The 20,885-nt window shown below is 64.2% G+C and overlaps 3 protein-coding genes across 7 annotated transcripts in view; 1 reads left to right on the plus strand and 2 right to left on the minus strand.

The window, feature by feature from the left end:
- The window catches only part of PHRF1 (PHD and ring finger domains 1), a 27,586-nt gene extending 22,244 nt beyond the window's left edge, over nt 1-5,342 (minus strand). For 3 of the 4 annotated variants that reach the window (XM_045067042.1, XM_045067040.1, XM_045067039.1), the window contains exons 1-3: nt 5,187-5,342; nt 1,392-1,507; nt 882-989 (exon numbers count right to left, since the gene is read on the minus strand). In XM_045067042.1, coding sequence (XP_044922977.1) covers nt 882-989; nt 1,392-1,485 — 202 coding nt within the window. In that variant the 5' untranslated portion in view covers nt 1,486-1,507; nt 5,187-5,342. Of the gene's footprint in view, nt 1-426; nt 571-881; nt 990-1,391; nt 1,508-5,186 lie in introns of those variants that run through there. The other variant, XM_045067043.1, reaches the window with a different exon arrangement.
- A 6,693-nt stretch (nt 5,343-12,035) lies between these two features.
- Nucleotides 12,036-14,831, minus strand: RASSF7 (Ras association domain family member 7). The gene is made up of 6 exons (XM_045067078.1): nt 14,707-14,831; nt 13,897-14,027; nt 13,009-13,721; nt 12,741-12,869; nt 12,583-12,664; nt 12,036-12,505 (listed from the first exon to the last, which is right to left on the minus strand). Exons 2-6 carry the CDS (start codon nt 14,018-14,020, stop codon nt 12,474-12,476), a joined length of 1,080 nt encoding a protein of 359 aa, XP_044923013.1. The 5' UTR covers nt 14,021-14,027; nt 14,707-14,831; the 3' UTR covers nt 12,036-12,473.
- Nucleotides 14,832-14,967: 136 nt separating this feature from the next.
- Nucleotides 14,968-20,885, plus strand: LMNTD2 (lamin tail domain containing 2). Of its 2 annotated transcripts, XM_045067069.1 has the most exons (14): nt 14,968-15,082; nt 16,651-16,858; nt 16,937-17,089; nt 17,436-17,523; nt 17,659-17,814; nt 18,080-18,151; nt 18,242-18,330; nt 18,665-18,954; nt 19,296-19,383; nt 19,571-19,760; nt 19,851-19,970; nt 20,058-20,481; nt 20,570-20,622; nt 20,732-20,885. In XM_045067069.1, exons 2-14 carry the CDS (start codon nt 16,671-16,673, stop codon nt 20,861-20,863), a joined length of 2,043 nt encoding a protein of 680 aa, XP_044923004.1. In that variant the 5' UTR covers nt 14,968-15,082; nt 16,651-16,670; the 3' UTR covers nt 20,864-20,885. The 2 variants fall into 2 exon arrangements, with proteins under 2 accessions (XP_044923004.1, XP_044923001.1); XM_045067066.1 differs by lacking the exon at nt 14,968-15,082 and adding an exon at nt 15,320-16,268 and having other exon boundaries at nt 17,436-17,814.

The following is a 20,885-nucleotide window of genomic DNA, read 5'->3' on the forward strand; positions in this document are numbered from 1 at the left end:
TGACTACTTCCAAAGCCTAGCGCCCTATCAGCAGTTAGGGCCAAGTGCGCCCTCCCTCTCTGGAAGGTGAGCCCAGCGGGTCTCAGACAGGGTGGCCTGGCCTGGGGGCCTTGGGAAGCCATGCGGCAGCCAAGGTGGCTAGAGGGACAGGGAAGGAGGTGCTGTGAGCCCAACCAGAGTCCCTTATGGCAACATTCCCTATGCAGAAGTTCGAGGGCACAGAAGTCAACCGGCACGAAGGGGCTAGGAATTCCTTAATGAAATCACTGCCTGCGCTCGTCAGCTCTCGGGGGCTCTGGTCAGAAGAATGAGAGGAAGCCACGAATGGCTACACTGAGCTGGCCTGTTGAGAGTCCTGGCCAGGTGGCCCTGGGCCACGGCAAGCCTCTGCTCACTGTGCTGGCAAATCCACTCCACTGGGCTCACCCCAAAAAGACCCCAGTTCGTGCTGCTCCGCATTCCTAAACATTTTAATCTTTAACGAAGTTGTGCTGTTGGGACGCCTGGGTGGCTCAGGTGGTTGGACGACTGCCTTCGGCTCAGGTCATGATCCCGGAGTCCCGGGATCGAGTCCCGCATCGGGCTCCCAGCTGCATGGGGAGCCTGCTTCTCCCTCTGATCTTCTCCTTGCTCATGCTCTCTCTCAAATAAATAAATAAAATCTTTAAAAAAAAAAAAAAAAGAAGCTGTGCTGTCAAACTGAACTCTGAAACAAAGGACCACAATGAAGGTGAGCCCCTGCCCTGGCAGAGGGGAGGCCCGCTGGGAGTGTGGCCCTCCGCCGGCCAGTGTGGGCCACCAACCCCAGCACCGCTCCGTCAACAGTGGTCCCCGTCCCGGCGAGGGACAGCGGGAGGCCGCGCAGACGGCGGCGCTCTCACCGGACGGGTCCTCCAGGCCCCCATCCTCGTCCGCTCCGTCCGTGCTGCAGCTGCACTCGCTGCCCGTGTCGTCCTCAGAGCCCCCGCCGGCGCCGTCACTGCTTTCTTCTACAGCAAAAGAAGTGGAGACAGGGCCCCCGAGAAAGTGTCACAACCAAGGCAGCGACGGGGGACGCCGCCTCCCGGAGGCACGGAGGTGCCCGAAGCGCCCACCAACGGACTACGAGCAGCTGCCCCCATGGGTGAGGACAGAAGCAGGGAAGCACGTCCTCTCACTCTGCTTACATCTGGGCGACTCAGCGGAGCAGTAAGATAAACGTACGTAGCCCTCACGCAGTCAGAGACAAAGAAGAACTTAGAAAAAGGAGTAAAAGTTGAAAACTGACCCACGCACATAACCCTCCAAAGGGACCCCGCACACGAGGCAGCCCCGCTGCTTCTGAGAGGTATGAGCCGCAGCCCCCTGCGCCCCGCCCCGGCTGGGGAAGAAGGGGTGGGAGACTGGCTCACCAGCACTGCTGGCCAGGGCGGCGGGGCTGAGTCGCCGGCGTCTGGCCGGCCCTGGGCTTCGGTCCACAAGTTCGTCCAGACTGTCGTCATCCATCCCTGGACATTGGCGTTCGGCTCTGAAATAAACCAGAGTCAGGAAGTTCTCAACTGTCCCAAGATGCAACGCTCCCCTCCTGAAAGCCCGACAGTCCCTCGGCACACAGCATGACCCGGTGACAGGTTCGTCCGGAGGACAGGGAGGCCGAGCCGTGAGAGAAAGCAACTTGAACTGCAAAGCTGTGCACAGGTAGGAGAGAAGACCCTGATTCTCACCTACAGAGCAAAAAACTGAAATCCCAATTTACGACGAGCTAAGTAAGCTTCAGTCTGGCACCTACGGCACCTCACCAGTCCCAAGGAATCCTGACGCCAGGCTTATAAGCTGAGGCAGAGCAGGGATGTCAACCTAGCGGGGTAGGTGTCAGAAGGGTGGAGGGGCTAAGAGGACCCTGTCCCTGCACTCTCCTGCCCTGTCGCTCTTGGCCAGCGTTGGCCAGCCTGACCTCCGCGCACCAGGGGCTGCATGTCCGCTGAGCTGTTCTGACCGCACCCCCCCACGGGACACAGAGTCCAGGCTCATCTCTCAGACACCATGGCCACTTTGCTCTTGGGCTCGTGATGTCCAGGAGCCCTGTCCTGCCTCCTCTGTCCTGTCACTGCAAGAACAACACAGAAGACCGAGACAGATGACCTCACAAATGTAGCAAAACACATCTACCTCCATTGCCAGACCTCCAACTTCTGACCTCAAATAAGGGCTCCTTTCTCAACAATGCTCTACACTTCATCTCCCAGATGACTCTCAGAGGAAACGCTTCCCACAAGGAGTCCCTCAGGTACTTACAAAGCCAGGACGAAGAAAACCCTCCCTGGGGTATGGTGTGCTTTAGGCCAAGTCCACTCTCCATGGTCAGAGGAAATGGGTCACACAAAAGACCAGCAGGCAGAGAGGCAAAGCAAGAACTGGGAAGGAGACCCGACCAGGTAAGGCTTCTTCGTGGACCCCACACGCAGGCTTCCTCCCCATGCACCACGTGCCAGCACCCAGAGCTTCACGTGGCAACCAGAGAAGGGCTTATCACCACCACCTCTGGACAGATGCTCCCGGAGAATAATCCCCTGGTGGGGCTAAGGCCAGATTCAGACTCTGGAGAGCCTAACTTCCCTTACAAAGCCCCCAGTTCTAAATTAGTGAGGGCGTGTTAATTTGATGAAACTGCCAACTGCCTTATGCTGTTCCTACCTGGAAACAGTACACTCAGAGGTGGTTCTACAGAATCATTCACCCCCTAAAGCCACCACCTTTCCTCTACTTAGTGTTCTAAGGTTGAGAACATGAGCCACGGCCCCACTCAATTAAGGGTCTGCACCCTAACTGTCTGGCGACTCAGCAACACGGCAGGGACCCAGCCGTCCTGCAGCTGCCGGCCATGACTCCTGCTGGAGGCATACAGACTTCAGGATACGACAGGGCCACAGCCCTTCCAGGAGGATGACACCTCTCCTGTGGGGTCAGGGAAGAGGGCCTAGAACATTCTGGCCTGTGTCATCACCATTCCCATAACTGGACTCCACAAGGTCATCCTGGGACACCTACTCCAATGCCTACCCTGCCCCTAAAGTGTGCAGCAAACTTCCTGCCCTGTAGGGAGGGAAATACCTTTCTGCAAGTCGGCCCCAAAACATGGGTTTGAACTGCACAGGTCCACTTGCACGTGCAAAGTTTTGGGGCGAATACAACACTATAAACGTGCTTTCCTTCCCTTCGATGTTCTTGGTAGTATTTTTCCCTTCAGCTCACTTTATTAAAAGAAACACGCGTTCATCAACTGCTTGTGTCATCGGTAAGGCCTCCATTCAACAGGGTGCTGTCAGCAACAGTCTTCAGAGGGAGTCAGAAGTTATGCATGGATTATCCACTGCACTGACTGGCGCCCCTAATCCCTGTGCTGTTCAAGTGTTCGCTGTACCAACACACATAACCCTACCAGGGAATGCTTCACACACCAGAAAACGTCACCCCTGAGGCCACCTAAGAGATGACAGAGCACAGCCGAGGGCAGATTCTGGGGTGCAAATTCTTTCCCTGATGATGTGTTATACAAGCACAAGTTCAAAAGTCTGAACAAACAGCCCCTGGCTTCTCCCTTGGTGCACCAAGACCCAGGTCCACGGGAACGGGCAGTGGCAGGGCCTGCCTCAGAGGGCTGTCGGAAGAAGTCAGCAAGGCTGCGACTGGGGTTGCGATCCTGGGGCTTGCCAGAAATACCCACCCAGGAATGGGGCTGAAGTCCACCAGGCCCGGCACCTGCGGGGTTAAGTCCCATGGAGCCTGTGCTGCTCCACCACAGCTGTGAGGGCAGCAGGAGAGTGTCAGCCACGAGGCTGAACATCATCTGGGCTAACATCATCACGTGACAGTTAACTGCTGGCAAAACACCCAGGCAGCCTCTGAAAGTACTTCCCAGAGTAAGCACCTGTGCAAATACCGAGGCGGCAGCCACTAGAGACCCCAGCAGCCCTCTCCCTGTCCAGAACACTGGGGTCAGAGCTGTGTGTTCCTGGGGCCACCAGCAGCCCCGGCTCACAGGCGCCTGTCCATGCTCACCATCCCCACCCCGCTGGCCCGCTCCCGGCCACAGGCAACGCTGGCGGTACTCTGGGGCTCTCCTCTCTGCTCTGGATTGAGGGAGCTGAGAGGAAACAATTTTCTTCTTTTCAAATGCAAGGACCCAAAGCACGTACGATTCTGACCATTACGAAGGAACCCAAAGAACTTCTGGTGGTAACCGGCCCCTGTGCCAGGCCCCGGGCAAGCATGCCAGGTCCAACATCTCCCACCCGGCCAGGGCTGTGGTTCCTGACGCCACGTCTGCCACGAAGGACAGGAGACCTGAAAACTGAAACTGCAATGGAAGTGAAAAAGTAGGGCCAACGAGGTGTATGCAGGGCTGCCGTGGACACCAAGCGTCCATTCTGGGGGGGCTGCAGAGAAGCCCAAAGCTGAGCTGGTCCTGGCCGAGCCCTGCCACTGGCCTGGTGCACAGACTGCACCGGAAGGCGCCAGCCGCTGGTACTCTGACTCAACACTCTCCGGAGGTCCTGGGAGGCCTCGCCTGAGCCCCAGGGTCCAGCCACACGAGCCCTGGCTAGAAGGAGGCTCCCAGGCCGACCATCACTTGCTCCGAGAAACGACAGCCCCTGACCTCCGCGACTGACAAGGCATCACCGGGCGCTGCTAAAAACAGCGCAGAGCAGGGGCCGGAGGCTGTGCGCTCGGCAGCGGCGCGCCCGGGGCAAGTCGCGCACCCCTCACGCGCGGAGCAGGAAGGACAATACCTCCTCCCGCGGCTCGCTGGGAGGACGACGCGAGCTACCGGGAAACCGTCCCGCCGGCCGATCGGGCTGCCCAGACGCAGACGACGCCGCCGGCCGCAGGGGCCACCGGGAGCGGGGAACGAGTCGGCACAGGGTCACGCCTCGCTGACGCCGGGCACGGCTGGGGGGCTCCCACGGGACCAGGCGGGTGCGCCCCCCGCGACGGTGGACAGGCGGCGGCGACTCCAGAAACCCGCGCGCCGGCCGAAGGGGCTCCCGGCCTGGGCGCCGGCCCTCCCCGCCCGCCCTCCCGGGGCCAGCGCGGCGCAGGCCTCGCCCTGCGGGCCAGGCCGCAGACAAAGCGCGCGGCGCTCGGGGACGGCCCTCGCGCCCGGGCGCGGCCGGGACCCCCCAGGCCGCCGCGGGCCCCGCCCATACCCGAGACTCTTGCGTCCCTCCGCCGCTCCCGGGCGCTCGCCGCGCTGCCCGAGCGCCGGCCTCGACTAGGCCGCCGCCACCGCCGCCGCAGCCGCCGCCGTCGCCGTCGCCGCGCGCTCCCCGACCCGGAAGTGCACGGAGCCGGCTTCCGGGCCTCCCGCCTCGCCCCGCCCGTGGGCGGGGACCACTGGGACCAGGGAGGGGAAGAAGAGCCGGGAGGGGCGGAAGCCGCCGCTCGCCGCGGCCGAGGGCCTCGAGGCTTCAAGACGCGGCCTAATGCTGGCTCACCTGCCAGGAAGACCAGTGTCTGGAGGAGCCTGTAGGGTCTAGGCCCCCGCCGGCAGGCTGTTCCGTGTCAGCCCTCCCCCGCTGGGACTTGGTACAGTCCGAGCCTCCGCCCTCCGCCCAGGGCGAATGGCAGCGGCCGTCCGGCACACCTGAGACCCCGCCCCCCAGGCTTGGCCCCGCCCCACGCCCGTGAACACGCCCCCACCCTGCTGCCTGCCCCGCACGCGGCGCCGCGGCCCTCCCGGCGTTGGTCACGCCCCCAGCCCGCGTTGCTCTGGCCCCAGCTGCCCCGTGGCGCTCCCGCAACGAGCAGCTTCGTGACCTGCAGTCGCTCCTGGACCACACACTGACGGAGTCCTGTGTGGGCGGGCTCCTCCAGGTGCCGGGCCCAGCGGGAGGAGACCCCCGCCCCGCGCCCCGTCTGCTTCAGACGCGGGAAACCACCAGCGCTGTCGGTCCGCACACCGCGTGGTGTGTGGCAAGCTGACCCGTGCTGGGATGAAAGATCAAGCAGGGTCGGGTCGGGGGCTCAGGAGGCTGGGAGGACCGGCCCGTGTTAGGCAGTGAGGACGGATCTGGCAGTGGCAGGGGTGGGGAGAGCCCCGAGAAGCCGCTGCCGGACGTCGGAAAGGAGGCCAAGCCGGGATGGCCCGGCCCAGTGCGGGAAGGGGCCAGAGGCGCTAGGGGCTCCGGTGGATCTGGAGCTGGATGACCCGTGCTGGCTTGCCGGCTCCGGGGGGGCGGGGCAGCAAGGTGGGGGAAAGACTAGTGAGGGCAGACACAGGGGGACCCCAGATCGGGAGCCACCATGGCCTGGGCTGGACTGGGCGCAAGAAGCTCCTGGTAGATTCTGAAGAAATGTGCGAAGTAAACAGGAGGGCAACCTGGAAGTCAGGCAAGGAAGGACATGTGAGCACCTTCTGTACATACCCACTGTCCGTACTGTCACCTCCAGGCCACACTGACTAGCCGCCCACCTGCCACCTCTCACATGCTAGATCCAAGCAAGGACACAACATGTGTACCCTGCCCCATGCCCCTCATAGACCTGCACTCTGTATTCCCTGCTGGGTTTGGGTGGTGCTTAGTGCACCCTGTTCTCCTGCCCACCCCAGCCCAGGCAGGAACAGACGCGAGATGCGCACTGTTCTCTGATACAGGAGGGCGCAGCAGGACTGGGAGCTACCTTGGTTCTATCCAGCCCCCACCAGCTCTTTCCCTGCCATCAGGCCTGCATGCAAACAGGGCCAGAGGGGGGGAGCCAGGTACAGCTGTGTTCCCTGACTTGGGAAGGCAGACTTGTTAGCATCCCAGGCCTGCCTTAACCAGTGACCACAGACTGGGTAGCTTAAAACAACAGATGATTTTCTCACAGTCCTAGAAGTTACAGATCTGAAATCCAAGGGAGCTCTGCTCTGTAGGAAACCCTTTTCTGCCCCTTCCAGTTTGTGGTGCTCCAGGCTTCCTTGGCTTGTGGCCACATCACCCCAAAGTTTGCCTCTGTCTTTACATGGCCTTCCTCTCATCTGTCTCTTATAAGTACACTTGTTGTTGGACTTAGGGCCCACCCAGTGAAACCAGCATGATTTTATCTCAAAACCCTTAATTATGGCTGCAGAGACCCTTTCCAAGTAACCTAATGTTCCCAGGGTCTAGACATTTGGATATAGACATCTTTTGGGGGACACTATTCAACCCACTACAGAAGGTGATAAGGGGTGCATTTGGAACCTGCAGGACTGGGGGACACAGCTGAAGGTCATACCTTCAGGGAACTCAGAGTCACCCTGACCTATGGCTTCTCTCTGTCCCCCAACTCCAGACTTCTTTCCTCCAAACCTCGACCCTGTCCTGAAGGTGTGGGCCTTCTCAGGGGTCCTGCAGATTACTAGTGTTCTTCCAGACCAAGGTGTCTGGGCTTCGCTGACCCCTCCCCTCATGGCACCAGTAGAACTGAGCCCGCTCCTCTGTGCTCTTTCCCCACCCATAGGCAGCCCCACCCACATCATCCGCCCCTTGGGTTTCTATCCCCAAGCTTCAGGCTCCGATGTCCCAGAGCCTCTGCATTTAGCCACTCAGGTGATTTTTTAAGGAAGAAATGAAATGAATGTGGTAATGGGAAGGGTGCAGCAGGAGCTGTGCTGGGGCTGGGGCACCTGGGGGGCTCCAGGCCCCACACAGGTAGGATGCAGGGGGGTCACTGGAGGAAGGGAGAACCGGGAAAAGGTGGTGTAGAGGCAGTGTGGCCACAGGTGAACCATGAGGGACAGGGGTGGCTGAGGCTGGACCCCTGGGCAGTGAAGAGCCGAGGGCTCCTTTGAAGCTGGCTGGCACCAGGTGAGCGGGGTCCTCTAGGGAGGCCAGGGTTGAGGCAGATGCGGGAGATGAGTGAGTGAGGTAAGGGAAAGTGGGGAGCCCCGGCTCACTTTGGAAGAGCGCAGAGGGCTTGTGAGGACTTCTGTGTCAGGAGCAAAAGGAGAGCAAGGGTCTCTACCCCATTGGGGGTCCGCATGACCCCTGGTTCTGCCTCAGGGGTCCCCTTGGCCGTGGAGACGGGGAGGAGAATGTGAGGGGAAGGGGGTCAGGGCCAAATCTCCCTTGGCTGCCACCTTAGGGCATCACCAAGGAGTCAATAACCCAGGTCTGAAACAGTCTGTTCTCACGCTTTATACTTTTTCAAAGCCCAGACAGGACGGGGCAAAGCACCGATGGCCCTGCGCCCCGCGCCGTGTCCCCTCCGCACTCAGATTCCGAGCCTTCCAAGGTGACGGATTCCACTGGGGTGCCGCGGAGCCCCGGCCCGCCAGCCACAGTGCTCCGCGGGGCCGCGGGCAGCGCGGGCCCCATGTGCGTCCGGAGGGCGCAGCCGGGATATGTGCACCCCAACCCCGCGCGTTCCCGGGGGCCCACCGCGAGGGCGGGGAGAGCGCCTCGGGCGCTACCACCTGCCCGGCCCGCGGGGGAGCCGCCCCGCACGGCAGCAGCGCGGCGTCTGCTGGCCCCGCCCGGCAGGTGGCGGCCCCGCCCCGAGGCCGACGTGCGGAAAGGAACGCGCCGGCCGCGCCCGCAAGGGGCCGCGCGGCGGTGGGCGTGGCGGCTCGCCCCCACCTCGCGGCCACTGGCTGGGACGCAGCAGGGCGGGCCCAGCCCGGCTGGCCATTGGCCGCAAGACTCGCGTATTTGCATACGGGCCGGGGGCGGGGCGCGGGCCAGGCTCCGGGTGCGGGGTGGTCGGGGGGCGGTCGGGGGCCGGTCGGGGGCGCCGGGGGCCCGCGGCCGCCGCCGAATTTGGGCTGAGAGCCGGCGACGGCCCCGCGCCGCGGTTGCAGGTGACGCGCGAGGGGTCCCAGACCGGCGGGCGGGGGCTCGGGCTGGGCTGGTGCGGTGGGGCTCGGACGCACAAGTTGGACGGGAGGGAGGGGTCGGGGGTGGGACGGCCCTTCTGTGCACCCGGTGGTCCCTCCAGGCGCAGGGCAGCCACTGCCCACCGCACACTGCGCTGCTCCGGACCCACTGTGCGTGTGACAGCGGCTGATCTGTCCCTGGGCAGCGCGACCGCCCCGGCCCTTCTGTGACCCTGGTGTGTCGGGCAAGGGACGGCCAGACCAGGTGGGAGGACGAACACCAAGGCGGGGAGAGGGCGCCCCTTTGTCGCGCTCAGCAGCGGGGTGGGGAGGAAGGGGAAGCACCGTGGGGCTTCACAGCCCTCCACACGAGGGGGCTCAGATTGGGCCAGATGCGCCTTTGGAGGGAACTTTCCTTGTGTGTCTCAGGTGCCGGGACCTGCAGAGTTGCTGGATGGTCTTCCGAATGTCGCCAAGCTGAAGCAACGTGTTCTGGTCAGACCCGTGGCCCTCAGGACCGGACCCCCTACTACCTGCCTCTTGAGGGCCACTGCTGGGAACTCAAGGAAGACAGATTTGGCTTTTCTGCATATTTCTACCACTCAGCAAGAATGCCAAGAACCCACTTGTGCCCAGCGGTGTGCCCTCCTGGAGGTGGGGGCACCCGGCCGAGCCCCCAGCCTGTCTGCCGCCGGGCCTGCTTTCTCTGCTGGGGTTCTTCTTTTTTTTTTTTTTAAATATTTTATTTATTTAGTTGACTAAGAGATCACAAGTAGGCAGAGAGAGAGGGAAGCAGGCTCCCCGCTGAGCAGAGAGCCCGCGGGACTCAATCCCAGGATCCTGAGATCTAGACCTGAGCCGAAGGCAGAGGCTTAACCCACCGAGCCACCCAGGCGCCCCTCTGCTGGGGTTCTCAACCCACTGTGAAGATCTGCTGGTCGGAAAGCATGGCCTGAGCAGCCTCCAGGCATGCAGAGGCCAGGATGCCTGCCACAGGCCCTGTCTCCTCCCCAGATGGTGGGCGTTGATGGCTGGCACTGGGTCCACCATTGTCAGAGCAGCGTGAGGGACAGGCAGCCTGAATTGAGGCCTTGCATGGACTTGGACTCACCTTTGGAGGGACACTGTCGTAAAGGTCACTGTGGTGCCCTGAGGGTCACACCTAGCAGGCTTGGCAGGACAGGTTCTGCCGGCAGCAGGGAGGTTGTGGGTGGCCCTTGGGGTTGAGAACCAATGGTGCCAGTTGCCTGCCACAAGGCAGTGACTTGCTGTGGGTGACCCTCAGGGAGCCCCAGTGTTCCAGCCAGCCCACAAGAGTACTTTTGTACTGGAGGTGAGCAGGAGGGGCTCCAGTGCCATCCCCCCGCACAGTCTGGCCCTACAGAGACATTGATGATGACTGGGTCCTGTCTCACCTTGGCCAGGGAGCTGGGCTGACCTGGCTTGGTCCTGCCCTGCCATGGCCTGGATGCGGGAGTGGGGAGCTGGGTCTCCTTGGCTCAGCATAGCTCACATCATTGTTTTCAAAGAGCAGCTTAAAGCTCCGAAGTAAACTTCTCAACAGCCCCAGTGTTCGCTTACTGATACGAAGCACTTCTGGCCACTTTTGGGGGATATGGGATTTTGTCCACCTGGAACAGCCAGAGGTGGAAGGTTCTGCCCCCTTCCCCACCCCAGAGCACACTGGCTACCTGAGGACCCTTCCCAGGTGAAGAGGGCTCATCAGCTTTTCAGCCTGTAGCAGAATGGGGACAGGTCCCTGGCGATGTCTTCAGAAGGAACAGGTGTTCCTTGGAAACAGACTCAGGAGACCAGGGGTGTGCAAGCTCTGCCAGCACCAGGACTGCTTCCCTTTGGGGTGTGGGAGAGCACATGACACCGGGAGGGAGTGAACTGCCTGCCAGCCTGCACCTGGCTTTGCCCTGTGCTGGCCAGTGTGCTCAGCTTGGGAGACGACCCTGTGCTGGTGCTCAGAGGCACATCCTACCCTCCCGAGTACAGGTGAAGGCTGTGGGTGGGGATTCCAGGCCTCTTGGACCTGGCAGTGACCGCCCGCCGCCCGCCGCTCCAGCCCTCCCACGCAGGGCACAACGTGATGGGCATTTGCATTCCAGGCTCTAGCCGTGTGACTGTGCACTCAGCCCTGTCTCCAGTGGGTGGCTGTGCGAGAGACCGTGGGCTCGGGTGGCAGCGTAGGTAGGAGCTATGTAGGGCTGGGGGCTTTGGAGTGAGGAGCCTGGGCCAGAAGTCCCCTGCTGCTGCTGTCCCGCCGTCACTCCCGGTCCGGTTCCACCTCGGGCAGGAAGTATCCAGTCCTCATTAATCCCCTCCCCCAAGCTGCTCTTCTTGACTTCCACGCTCCTGTACTCAGGACTTCTTGTCCCCTATGGTCAGCCCCAGAAGAGGAGAACACCAGGCTGAGCTCGGGGGCCACTCCAGAAGGCTGAGTCCATCCTAAGTTGCTGACTCCCAGCCTCAACACAGAGACTCCATCATCGAGGGCGCCTCCATCTCCTGTTCCTCAGTATGTGCGGCTGCACCGAGCCTCTGTGTTCTGACCATCACAGAGGGCTCCAGGGCCAGCCACGGTGCTCACAGGTGGGGCCTGCAGCCCGTCCCAGACCCAGGACTGTGATCACTGCCCTAATTGTGAGCCTGCACACTGACCTGGGAAGCAGAGGGGGCCTGGTGGATGGCTGGGCAGCCACACCCTCATGGGGCCAACAGAGCTCCTCTGGGCAGAGCTCCTGGGTTCTGGGCAGGAATCTGGGGACCTGCCCCCACAGGCTCTCCATAAACCTCAATAAACCTGATAGGCAGGTCTGGCACGTCCTTGAGTCCTCTTGTCCAGGAACCATCTTCATGCGGTGGCAGCTCCTGCTACTGGTGAGGAGTAGGCCAGAGGAGGGAGAGCCCACGCAGACCCCCAGACCAGGCCCGAGGCTGCTCTAAGGCCCCACACTATGCAACTCTCAATCCAGGTTTGGGCTGCCAAGGAGAGCCGCTGGGTGGGGATGGGCACAGCAGCTGGAAATGGGAGGCCCTACAAGCCCCAGTTTGGGGTCCAACTGACCACTGGTCCCTGGGAGACCCTTTTCTCAAGAGCCCTGGTCGTGGCCAGCCCCAGGTAGCTTGGGGGACTCCCCCAGTGACCCTGGCTGGTCTCAAGTTTTAGGGCCCACAGACCCTGTCCGGTACAGCTTCAGGACGCACTGAAGCCATTCTGGGCAGTTTATTGAGGTTTTAGGGTTGGGGTAGGGAGGCGGCATGCCCATGTGTGTACGCAGGCTCGAGGAAGGCTACCTCCCACACACAAGCACACACCCACAGCTGAGCAGTGTCCACACGTCTCCCATCCCCCACAAGGAGCCGTGACCCTCGGGGTGTAGCACATTCTGAGCCGGTCATGCCTCCTGCCTGTCCAGGGGTCTCAGCAGACTCCCTCCACCCCCACATGGCGGAAAGCCTGGGGCCCTGAGGTGCTCTGTCTCAGGCCCAGGGCACCAAGGCTTCCCACTGCAGGGGAGAATGACTCCTCTGTGACCACCAGCTCTCCTGTCTTCCAGGTCAGGCTGGCCTTGGCTGCCCTTGCTCATCATGTCGTGGGAGCCTGGGGCCAGGCTGGCAGTGGACATCCACTTTGGGGCGAGAGCTGCTACCTCCAGGAGTTCTGCCTCATTGGGGCAACTGTGGGGAGGAGACAGGCTGAGGGCACTGAGGACAGGAAGGCCCTGTCCCACCCGAAGTGGGGAAGACAGACGTACTTTCTGGGCTCAGGCTGGACACTAGAGCAGGATTCCGAGGGGTTCTCGTGAGGGGCTCTTCTCTGGCCAGAGGCAGAAGACCCTGTGGGGAGAGCAGGTCAGCTTGGACCTGGGCCAGGCCTCCCACACCCCTGAGCTCCCTCTGGAACCACTCTGACCTGTGTGCTGAGAGGGCCCCTGTCTGGCCGCGGGGCTGGTGGCAGTGCAGCCCCCGTCTGCTGGATGAACTCCTGCAGGTTGCACTGGCGCAGCTCCCGGTTCAGCTCCTCAAGTTCCTGGGCTTGGGCCTGGGGCACATGGGGCCCTCAGGGGACGCAGCCACGGGGCTCCACGGCCTCGCCCTCTCCTTGGCCTGACCCAGAGGCCAGCCCCCAAATCCGCTCGCACTGGGGCCACTGGCAGGGGCTCGGGGGCCTGCGGGCTCACCTGTAGGGCGTGCTCGGCCGCCTGCAGGGCCCTGCTCACCAGGGCCAGGCTGCCCTGCACTTCTGCGCTCTGCCGCTCCTGGGCAGCCAGGTCCTTGCGCAGGCGTTCCGCTGCAGACGCTGTGGGCGAGGGGGGTCCGGGGGCCTCTGAGGCCAGATGGAGCTCCACCTCCAGGGCACGGGCCTGGGCATCCAGGGCCTGTAGCCGGGCAGCGTGCTCCGCGGTGGCTGCGCTCAGGGCCTGCAGGCGCGCCTGCCCCTCCCGCTCCCGAGCCCGCTCCCGCCGCAGCTCCTGCTCCCAGAAGGCCTCCTGACCCAGCTCTGCGGCGTTCCTCCGCACCCTGCGCTCCAGGCCCTGCAGGTCTACACTGGAGCCTGGGACTGGTGCTACGGGGGCCACAGGGCCAGGTGGTGCAGGGCTGGGGGCCAGTCCGGGGCACCCCAGGCTGAAGGTCCATGCTTTGCGTTGCTCGTGGCCCAGGGCTGGCCGTGGCTTCGGGGGGAGGCTGGCACGGACTGGGCAGCGCTCAGGAGGTGGGCAGCTGTCTGAGGAGGGCCTCCCAGCAAGGCTGGGCCCTGTCCGCCTCAGGACAAACTGGACATCACTGGCAAACTGTCCACAGGTGGCCTGGGCACCCACTGGACACTCTTGGGGCAGCAGCTGCCGTTCCTTTTCCCTGAGACGCTGCACGAGCACAAAGCGGCCCGTCTGGCCTGGGGTAGGAGGAGACAGGTCAGCTGATGCGCCCCCCCATCCACCTGGCTTGAGAAATTAGGAGAGGGCAAGAGGGATCAGCGGCCAGCCCCAGCCTTGATCAGGGAAGGGGACGGAGGACCCAGCCCCACCTCAGGTGCACCTGTTGGGCTACCTGTGCCCGAAAGGACTCACCTATTGCTTGGGCTAGTGCGAAGACTACTTCCTGACAGGTGGTTTGCTCTGAGACCCCACAGACCACGCGCTGTACGCCATCCACCCACACCTTCAGCTCCATCGCTGCTAGCCCAGACAGCATCCCTGTCCTGCAGGAAGGACAAAGGCCAGAGGGTCAGGCCCTGCCTGGCCCCACCACCCCCTGGCCTCTCCTCTCCTCACCCCCAGAAGTGGTTCAGGGCTACTGCGCGCCCCCCACCTCATGTCAGTCCTGCTCTCCTATAGCCTAGCCCCGCACGCAGGTCATACACTGCGGGGGTGGAGGCACGACCAGCCCCCCCAAGGGGTAACCCGTGTGCCCTCCAGGAGCACTCTGAAGCTCCCCCACTGACCAGCCTCCCCGTGCCCCGCCCCACTCCCCCCGGAACCAGGCGAATCATTAACCAGATCCAGCACTTCCTGCCTCCCCAGGCACCTGGCTCGCAGGGCACTGCCCCTCCCACGGGACGCCGAGCTCGGGCACCCAAGGGCGCCCTCACGAAAACACGGCTTCCCGCTGCCATGGGAACGCCGCTTCCCCGCCACTCCGACCCCGGCCCTCCGGAGCCACGGAACCGCTCCGGGGCGGCCCTCGCCGGGGCGAGCAGCGCCCTGGCCGCTCCCTCCAGCCGCGGCGCTCGCCCCCCACCCGCGGCCGCCGTCGCCGCCGAGGGGCCGCTGCAGGTGCGGCGCGGCCCCCACGGCGGCCCAGCCCGCGTCCCTCCGTCGGCGTTGCCGCCCGAGGCCGCGCCCCGCACGCGGGAGGACCCGGGTCCCTGCGCGGCTCACCTGGGCGCTCGCTGGCCTCCGGGACCCAGACTCGAACTGGCTGCTTCCCGGAGCCCGGCGCCGCCGCAACCTGCCGCCTCCAGCGCCGCGGGCGAGCCCCGGCTCGCCACTCCATTGGCCCGCAGCCCCAGGGCCCCGCCCCTCGCCCTCCTATTGGCTCCCAGGGTCGCACCGCCCGCCCTGAGCCAACGCCCATTGGCCGCCCCGCCTGCGCCCCGCCCCTCCCATTGGCTCCCCGCCCGCCCCGCCCCCGGCGGCGCCCAGGTGTGGGCGGAGCTCGGCGGCGCGGAGGGGCGGGCCGGGCCTCGTCCACGCACGCCCGAAGACCGCGAGCGACGCGGAGGGGCTCGGGGCCGGCTGGCGGCGCGCGGCACAGGTGTCTGGCTCCGCTTCCGGGCCCGCTTCCTCGGAAGCCTCCCAGTCCCATGCGTCTCCTGCCGAGGGAGGGGGCACCGGCCTGGGACCCCGCGGTCTCTGCACGCAGAGGGGCGGGCGCGGCCCGCAAGGCCAGGGACCGCCCTCGCCCCCCGACCCGGCTCCGTCCGGAGGACGGGGGCGCTGCGGGAGCGGGTGGCGGGCGCGGGCCCTCTCTGGCTGCCGCCAGCCCGGTGGTCCTGATGGGGGAGAAGGCTGCTCTGAAGCTGCTGGGGACAGAGCAAGACAAAGACCCTGGGCTCTTTGCCCGCACCCCTCCCTGCCCCCAGTGGGGCCCGGCGCCCCTGCGACTTGTGGACACACGTGGGCACCCTGAGCCCGAGAACCCCAGCCAGCCCAGCAGCCGGGGTCCCTCACAGCCTCCGTGCTGTCTGTGGACCGGGCGTGGGGAGCCTGCTCTGCCTCCTCACAATGGGCCATGGGGGGGGTCCTCCCCAGCTCAGGAAGTCCCCAGGAAAAGCAGAGTTGAGGATCTTAAGGAATGATCGAAAGTGGGGAAGGGGCAGGTGAAGGCTGGAGGACATTGGCCTGTGTGTGGGATCTGGTGCCTCACTTGTGTTCTGGGGCAGAGAGAGCCCTTGTAATAGTTAGGAGGCTGTCCCCAGGGCTCCCCAAGGTGGGAGATGGACTGGAGAAGGACCGTCTTCTGACTTGGGGTTTAGGTAGGTGGGCGTCAGCCTCTGAGTGGGAAGATGCTGTGGGAAGCACTTGGGGGGCTCACTGATGGCTAGAGTCGGGTAAGCCCCCCTACACCAGGCAGCCGTGCCCCCAGTACCTGCCTGCTGCCACAGTGAGGACTATGGGAGCCTCCCCAAGGTTGGCTGGGGTGGCAGACTGAGTGTGTGACCATCTGTGAGTCTGTGAGCATGGCAGGGCCTGCTCCTTGCTCCATGGTCCCCTGAGCCTGCGAAGGCCACCTGGGCAACGACCCAGCCTTCCAGTTTCTCCTTCCCGCTGGGTCGGGAGGTGGGCCCAAGGCTCACTAAGGGCCCTGGTCTGGGGTTTCCCTGGAAGCTCCTGGTAACAAACAGCCCCTCCCCTTCTGGGTGCTGGTATCCATGGCAACACTCTAGAGCCTTTCTTTCCCTAGGCCCACTTGGATTTCAGGCCTCAGGAGAGTGTTTGGGGTAAGGCCCTGGGCCTGGGGGCATCACAGGCAAAGGACCAGTCCCTCTGGGGACTCTTGCTCTAGGTTGAGGGATAGGACCTCAGGTCCTAGAAGGCAGGGGTGATGGGGATGACAACAGGAAATGTCCACTCAGGTGACATGTTGCCTGGGGGTGACCTGCTTGCTGCCTTGTCCTGGTCAGAAATATACAGATGTGGGCACACATGTGACCAGCAGTCTAGTGTCCTGTGGGGTATGTGCACACGCATGCAGACACACATGGTGTGGTGCTGTCTAGGGCTGTTAGACTTACACACACACACGCATGGCCTTCTAAGGAGAGCCCCGCAGGCGTAGCCAAACAGAGGACACAAGGATGACAGCCCTACCGTCTCTTGCAGCTCCCCCAGGAACACCGAGAATGGCGCCTGAGTCTTGCCAAGAGGATGAAGGAGCCGAGAAAAAGGCTCCCTTATCCCAGGTGGACCAAGAGCCGGTCCGCGCCCACCTGGAGCCTCCTGTGGGCACACCTCAAGAGCCGGGGGGTCCCACATGCACACAGGACACCAAGCCCAGCTCTACACGGGTGGTCTTCTCCGTCAACCTACAGTAAGGAAGGGAGGGATGGGTGGCCAGCCACTTGGGCCTGGCCAGCTAGGGGACAGGGCCTGATCACTGGCATTGCAGGTTGGCCCCTGAGTCTCTAGACACTCGCACCTTGCGGCTGCTGTGGGGCCAACGGGAGCTGGAGATCCAGGCTCTGCGGTGGGCTGTCCAGAACCGCCAGGATGCCCGGCACTGCCACGTCCTGCGTGAGGTGGCTGGACTTCCACCTGAGAGGTGACCAGCAAAGTGCTAGTTCCCCAGCCCAACCCTGCCTCTGTCCTGGCCCGAACTGGTTTTTGTCTGATCCCCATCCCCAACCACCGGTCCTGACTGACATTGTAACTTCTTACTCTGGCCTTAAGCCTCACTTGAAGCCTGGCCCTCTACCCTGACTCCGAACGCACTGGGAGTCGCTGCATCTAGACCCCACCTGCAGCCCAGACCTCTCAGAGCCAGACTTGGCCTGGCTCACTGGAACCCTATGCCCTTGGGCCGCCAGTGTCAGGAAAGAGGGGCCCCTCCTCCCTTCCTTGGCTGCTGACCTCGAGGCAGGGGCTGCTATGATTGCCCCTTCCCCCAGGAGTGCACGTAATCAGGAAAAGTTCCTGCAAAATCAGGTCCAAAAGCTGACTCTGGACTTGAAAAAGCAGAAGGAACAGGCCCAGCTGGTGAGGGGCAGGAGGGACCAGGGAGTCGGGGAGGGGACCCAAGCTGGGGTGAGGGGCAAGGCCCAGGTAGGGGTTGGCCTTGGGGGGTCAGCAGCTGGAGAAGACCCTGCGCACCTATGCACTCTCCGGGAGCAGGAGAAGACCCAGCTGGAGGAACGTCTGCTGCAGACCGCGACCACCATGCAGCAGCTGGAGGCTGAGCTGCAGGCCTTCCAGAAGTCCTGCCTCCTGCAGCTGGCCCGCTCCTCCTGGGTGGGGCGCATACTGCGCTCCTCCACCGGCAGTGTGGAGGTACGCCCCGCTCGGCCCACGCACTCGCCTCCTGCGTTCTCCTCCCCAGCCCTCCTTGGATGGCCCCTGGGCCATTGTCTCTCCTGCCGGTCCTTTGGTGGGGCTGGCCTGCCTGGGAAGCCTGTCTCCCCTCAGGACCACGGGGCAGGGAGGAACCCCCTGGTTCCACCCACCTGACCCACTGTGAACCTGTGCCTAGCGAGGTCAAAGGAGAGCGCCTCTCTTCCCCAGCCCCTGCCCACTGGTCTCCGCTCCCCGTGCGCAGGTGGTCACTGCAGAAACCCTGATGGACTTCAACGACGTCTCTGAGAGTGAACAGGGCCCCTCCACTGGGGAGGTAAGAGAGCTGAGCAAGGTCCCCTACGTGCTCTCATAGCCAGCAGCCTTGTGGGAGGGGAGGGCCATGTGCCTGTTGCTTCGTGACCAGGGTTTCCGGCTGGAGGACGTGGACTGGAACAGCATTGCCCAGCGGTATCCCAACCTCTTCAGCAACATGGAGTCCAGCTCAGACCCGAAGTAACTGTTCCTTGTGCACTCCTCCAGGGGTGCGGGGTGGGGGGCGGGAAGTGCCTTGGCATATGTGGACCAGAGTCCAAGTTCTACTCTTAGTGTCCGTGGGCAAGTCACTTTCACCTTCCAAGGTCAGCTCTCCCATCTGTCGGACGGGGTTCACAGTGAGGGGAAAGGGCTCCTGAGCCCTCACGGACCTTCCAGGAGCCCCTTCCCCTCCCCCCACCCCCGGGGTACCAGGGTACCCCACCCCCTGGGGGGGGGGCTAGATGGGCGTGGGGCTGGGGTTTAGAAGTCAAAGGCAGCCTCCGCAAGCCGATCAGCAGACTGTGGCCCACAGGCACCCACGGCCCCTGCCACCCCCAAAGGCCCCACTGTCGAGCGAGTGGAGCTCGGAGCTGCGCAGATCGGGGACAGAGCAGCGTCTCAAGAGTGTCGAGTGGAGTTCCCTGCCCTTCAAGGGCACGAGCAGCTCCGGGGGCGCGGACTCCGACTCCAGCAGTGGCCAGCTGGCTGAGTGTTATTGTGTGCGGAAGGTGACAGGGCACCCCCCGTGTGCGCCAAGCCGTGAGGAGCTAACGGTGGCCAGCTCCAGGAGCCTCAGCAGGGAAATGCAGGCACAGTCTGGAGGTGGGGCATAGCAGCTTTCCCCAGTTACTGACCCCCTGCAAGGCTGTGATCTCTGCCCAAAGCCCTAATAGCATGTCCCCCAACAGCTCGGTATTCATAACCGCCTGGAGCAAGGTCGCTGAGGCCACTGCAGTCTCATCCCTGGGGCTCAGGGTGGTCTTGGAGGGTACCTGCTGCTGCCTGTGCACTCTGGCTATCCACCCAACCCCCCGTACTTGGGAGTTCTCCCTCTGCTTCCCTCAGCCTCCCGGGTCCAGCCTTCCTGCTCTGGATCTGAGCTCCAGAGCTGTGCCTCTCCCCAGTGCACCTGTGGGGTGCTGAGCATCAGTCTGGCCTCGCAGGAGATGTCCACAGTGCGTGCAGTGTACGGGGTGCCCCTTCCAACAGGTCTTTTCCTGGATCTCAGGATGGCTCAGCGGGACCAGCCAGGTAGTACAGTCCTGACCCTGACCGGGGAGCCCTGTGTAGCTTCTGAGCACCCGCATTCAGGGTGCCCCTGGAGGTGAGGGGTGACCCGGCGGGGTCCTGGCAGGAGGGGGTCTCCAACCAGGACGCACTGGAGGGGTGGCCAAGCCTCTCTGCGTAGCGCACCTACCCTCCTCACACCTCCCCCCAGCCCAGGGTGTTCCTGCCTGAAGATTGTGGCAGTCAGTGCCCGGGAGAGGTTCGTGCGTGTCCTCAACCAGTCGCCGGAGGAGACCGCGGACCTGGGTGGCCTCACGCTGCAGCAGCGGGAACGCGGCTTTCCTGTGTGCATGTACCGCTTCCCACCCCGCACGCTGCTGCCTCCGCGCCACCACGTCACGGTGCGCTCCTCCGCCCCCCCCCCCAACCCCGCGGTGGCCTCGGCTCAGGCCCGCACCGCTGCTCACCCATCCCCTGGCCATGTCCACCAGGTTTGGGGCGAGGGGCCCCGCAGCATGAAGAAGCACCTGCCCTCGTCCTTGGGCCAGGAGCCCGTGCACTTCCACTCTAGCCGGGGCTGTGTGACTCTCCTCCTGAACCCCAAGGGCGAGGTCAGTGTGCATCCCAGCTAGAGGTGGGGTGGGAGTGAGCCCCGGTGGACGGAGGTGACCCCCGTGCCTCTCCCGGCCGGCCCGTAGGTCCTGAGCGAGCATCGGGCCGCCCACTGCGTGTCCCCCACCTCGAGGATCTTCGCTGACAACACCGATTTGTCCATAGACCGCTTCCCGCTCTCAGAGGCCGGGCTGGTGGCTGACACCCGCACGCAGAGGCCCGGCCCTCGGCAGCTGCGGGCAGGCAGGGTGCAGGAGGCCCCGGCCAGACGGCGGAGGCCCACGTGGGCTCCGCGGGTCCCTGCTTCCCCAGGTCCCGGCCTCTCCAGGCTCCGCAGCCCCCCAGCCCCGCCCCTTCCCGCAGGCGGGCTTCGGATCTCACGAGCCCCTCGCCCCACCAGGACGCGGGGCCTCTTCCCCCGGCTGAGCGCCAGCAAGACCTTCCGCCCGCGGGCGGTGCCAGCGCCGTCCGCTGAGGCGCCGGCGCCGGAGCTCCTGCCCACCATCCCCGGTGAGCGCGCGGTGCGCGGCGGGCGGGCGGGCGAGGAGGGGGAGGCCGGCCGGACCCCCCCCCCCCACGCGGTCATTGTTCTCCGCAGAGGCCGGGCTGCGCCTCGAGGACTGCCAGGCTAGGAAGGAGCCCAGGGTCCGGGTGAGTGCATGCGCGCGCCCCTTGGCCTCCTCCCATTCCCGGCCGTGCCCCCTCCTCCGCGCAGGCCCCCGCCCTGGCCCCGCGCGCCTCTGAGGCTCCGCGCCCCCAGGTGTGCTGCAAGGGCGTGGACCGGGGCTGCCCAATGGTGGCGTTGTCGGTGCAGAGCGCGGCTGAGAGCAGATACGGCTTCCGCTTCCTCCCCTGCCCGCCGGTCACCGCCGCCGGGAGAGCGCGGCTGTAGGCTGCGCCGGCGGACGCCGGGG

Source organism: Mustela putorius, unplaced genomic scaffold (assembly GCF_011764305.1).
Source record: "Mustela putorius furo isolate JIRA1106 unplaced genomic scaffold, ASM1176430v1.1 tig00000127_pilon_pilon_pilon, whole genome shotgun sequence".
NCBI lineage: Eukaryota > Metazoa > Chordata > Mammalia > Carnivora > Mustelidae > Mustela > Mustela putorius.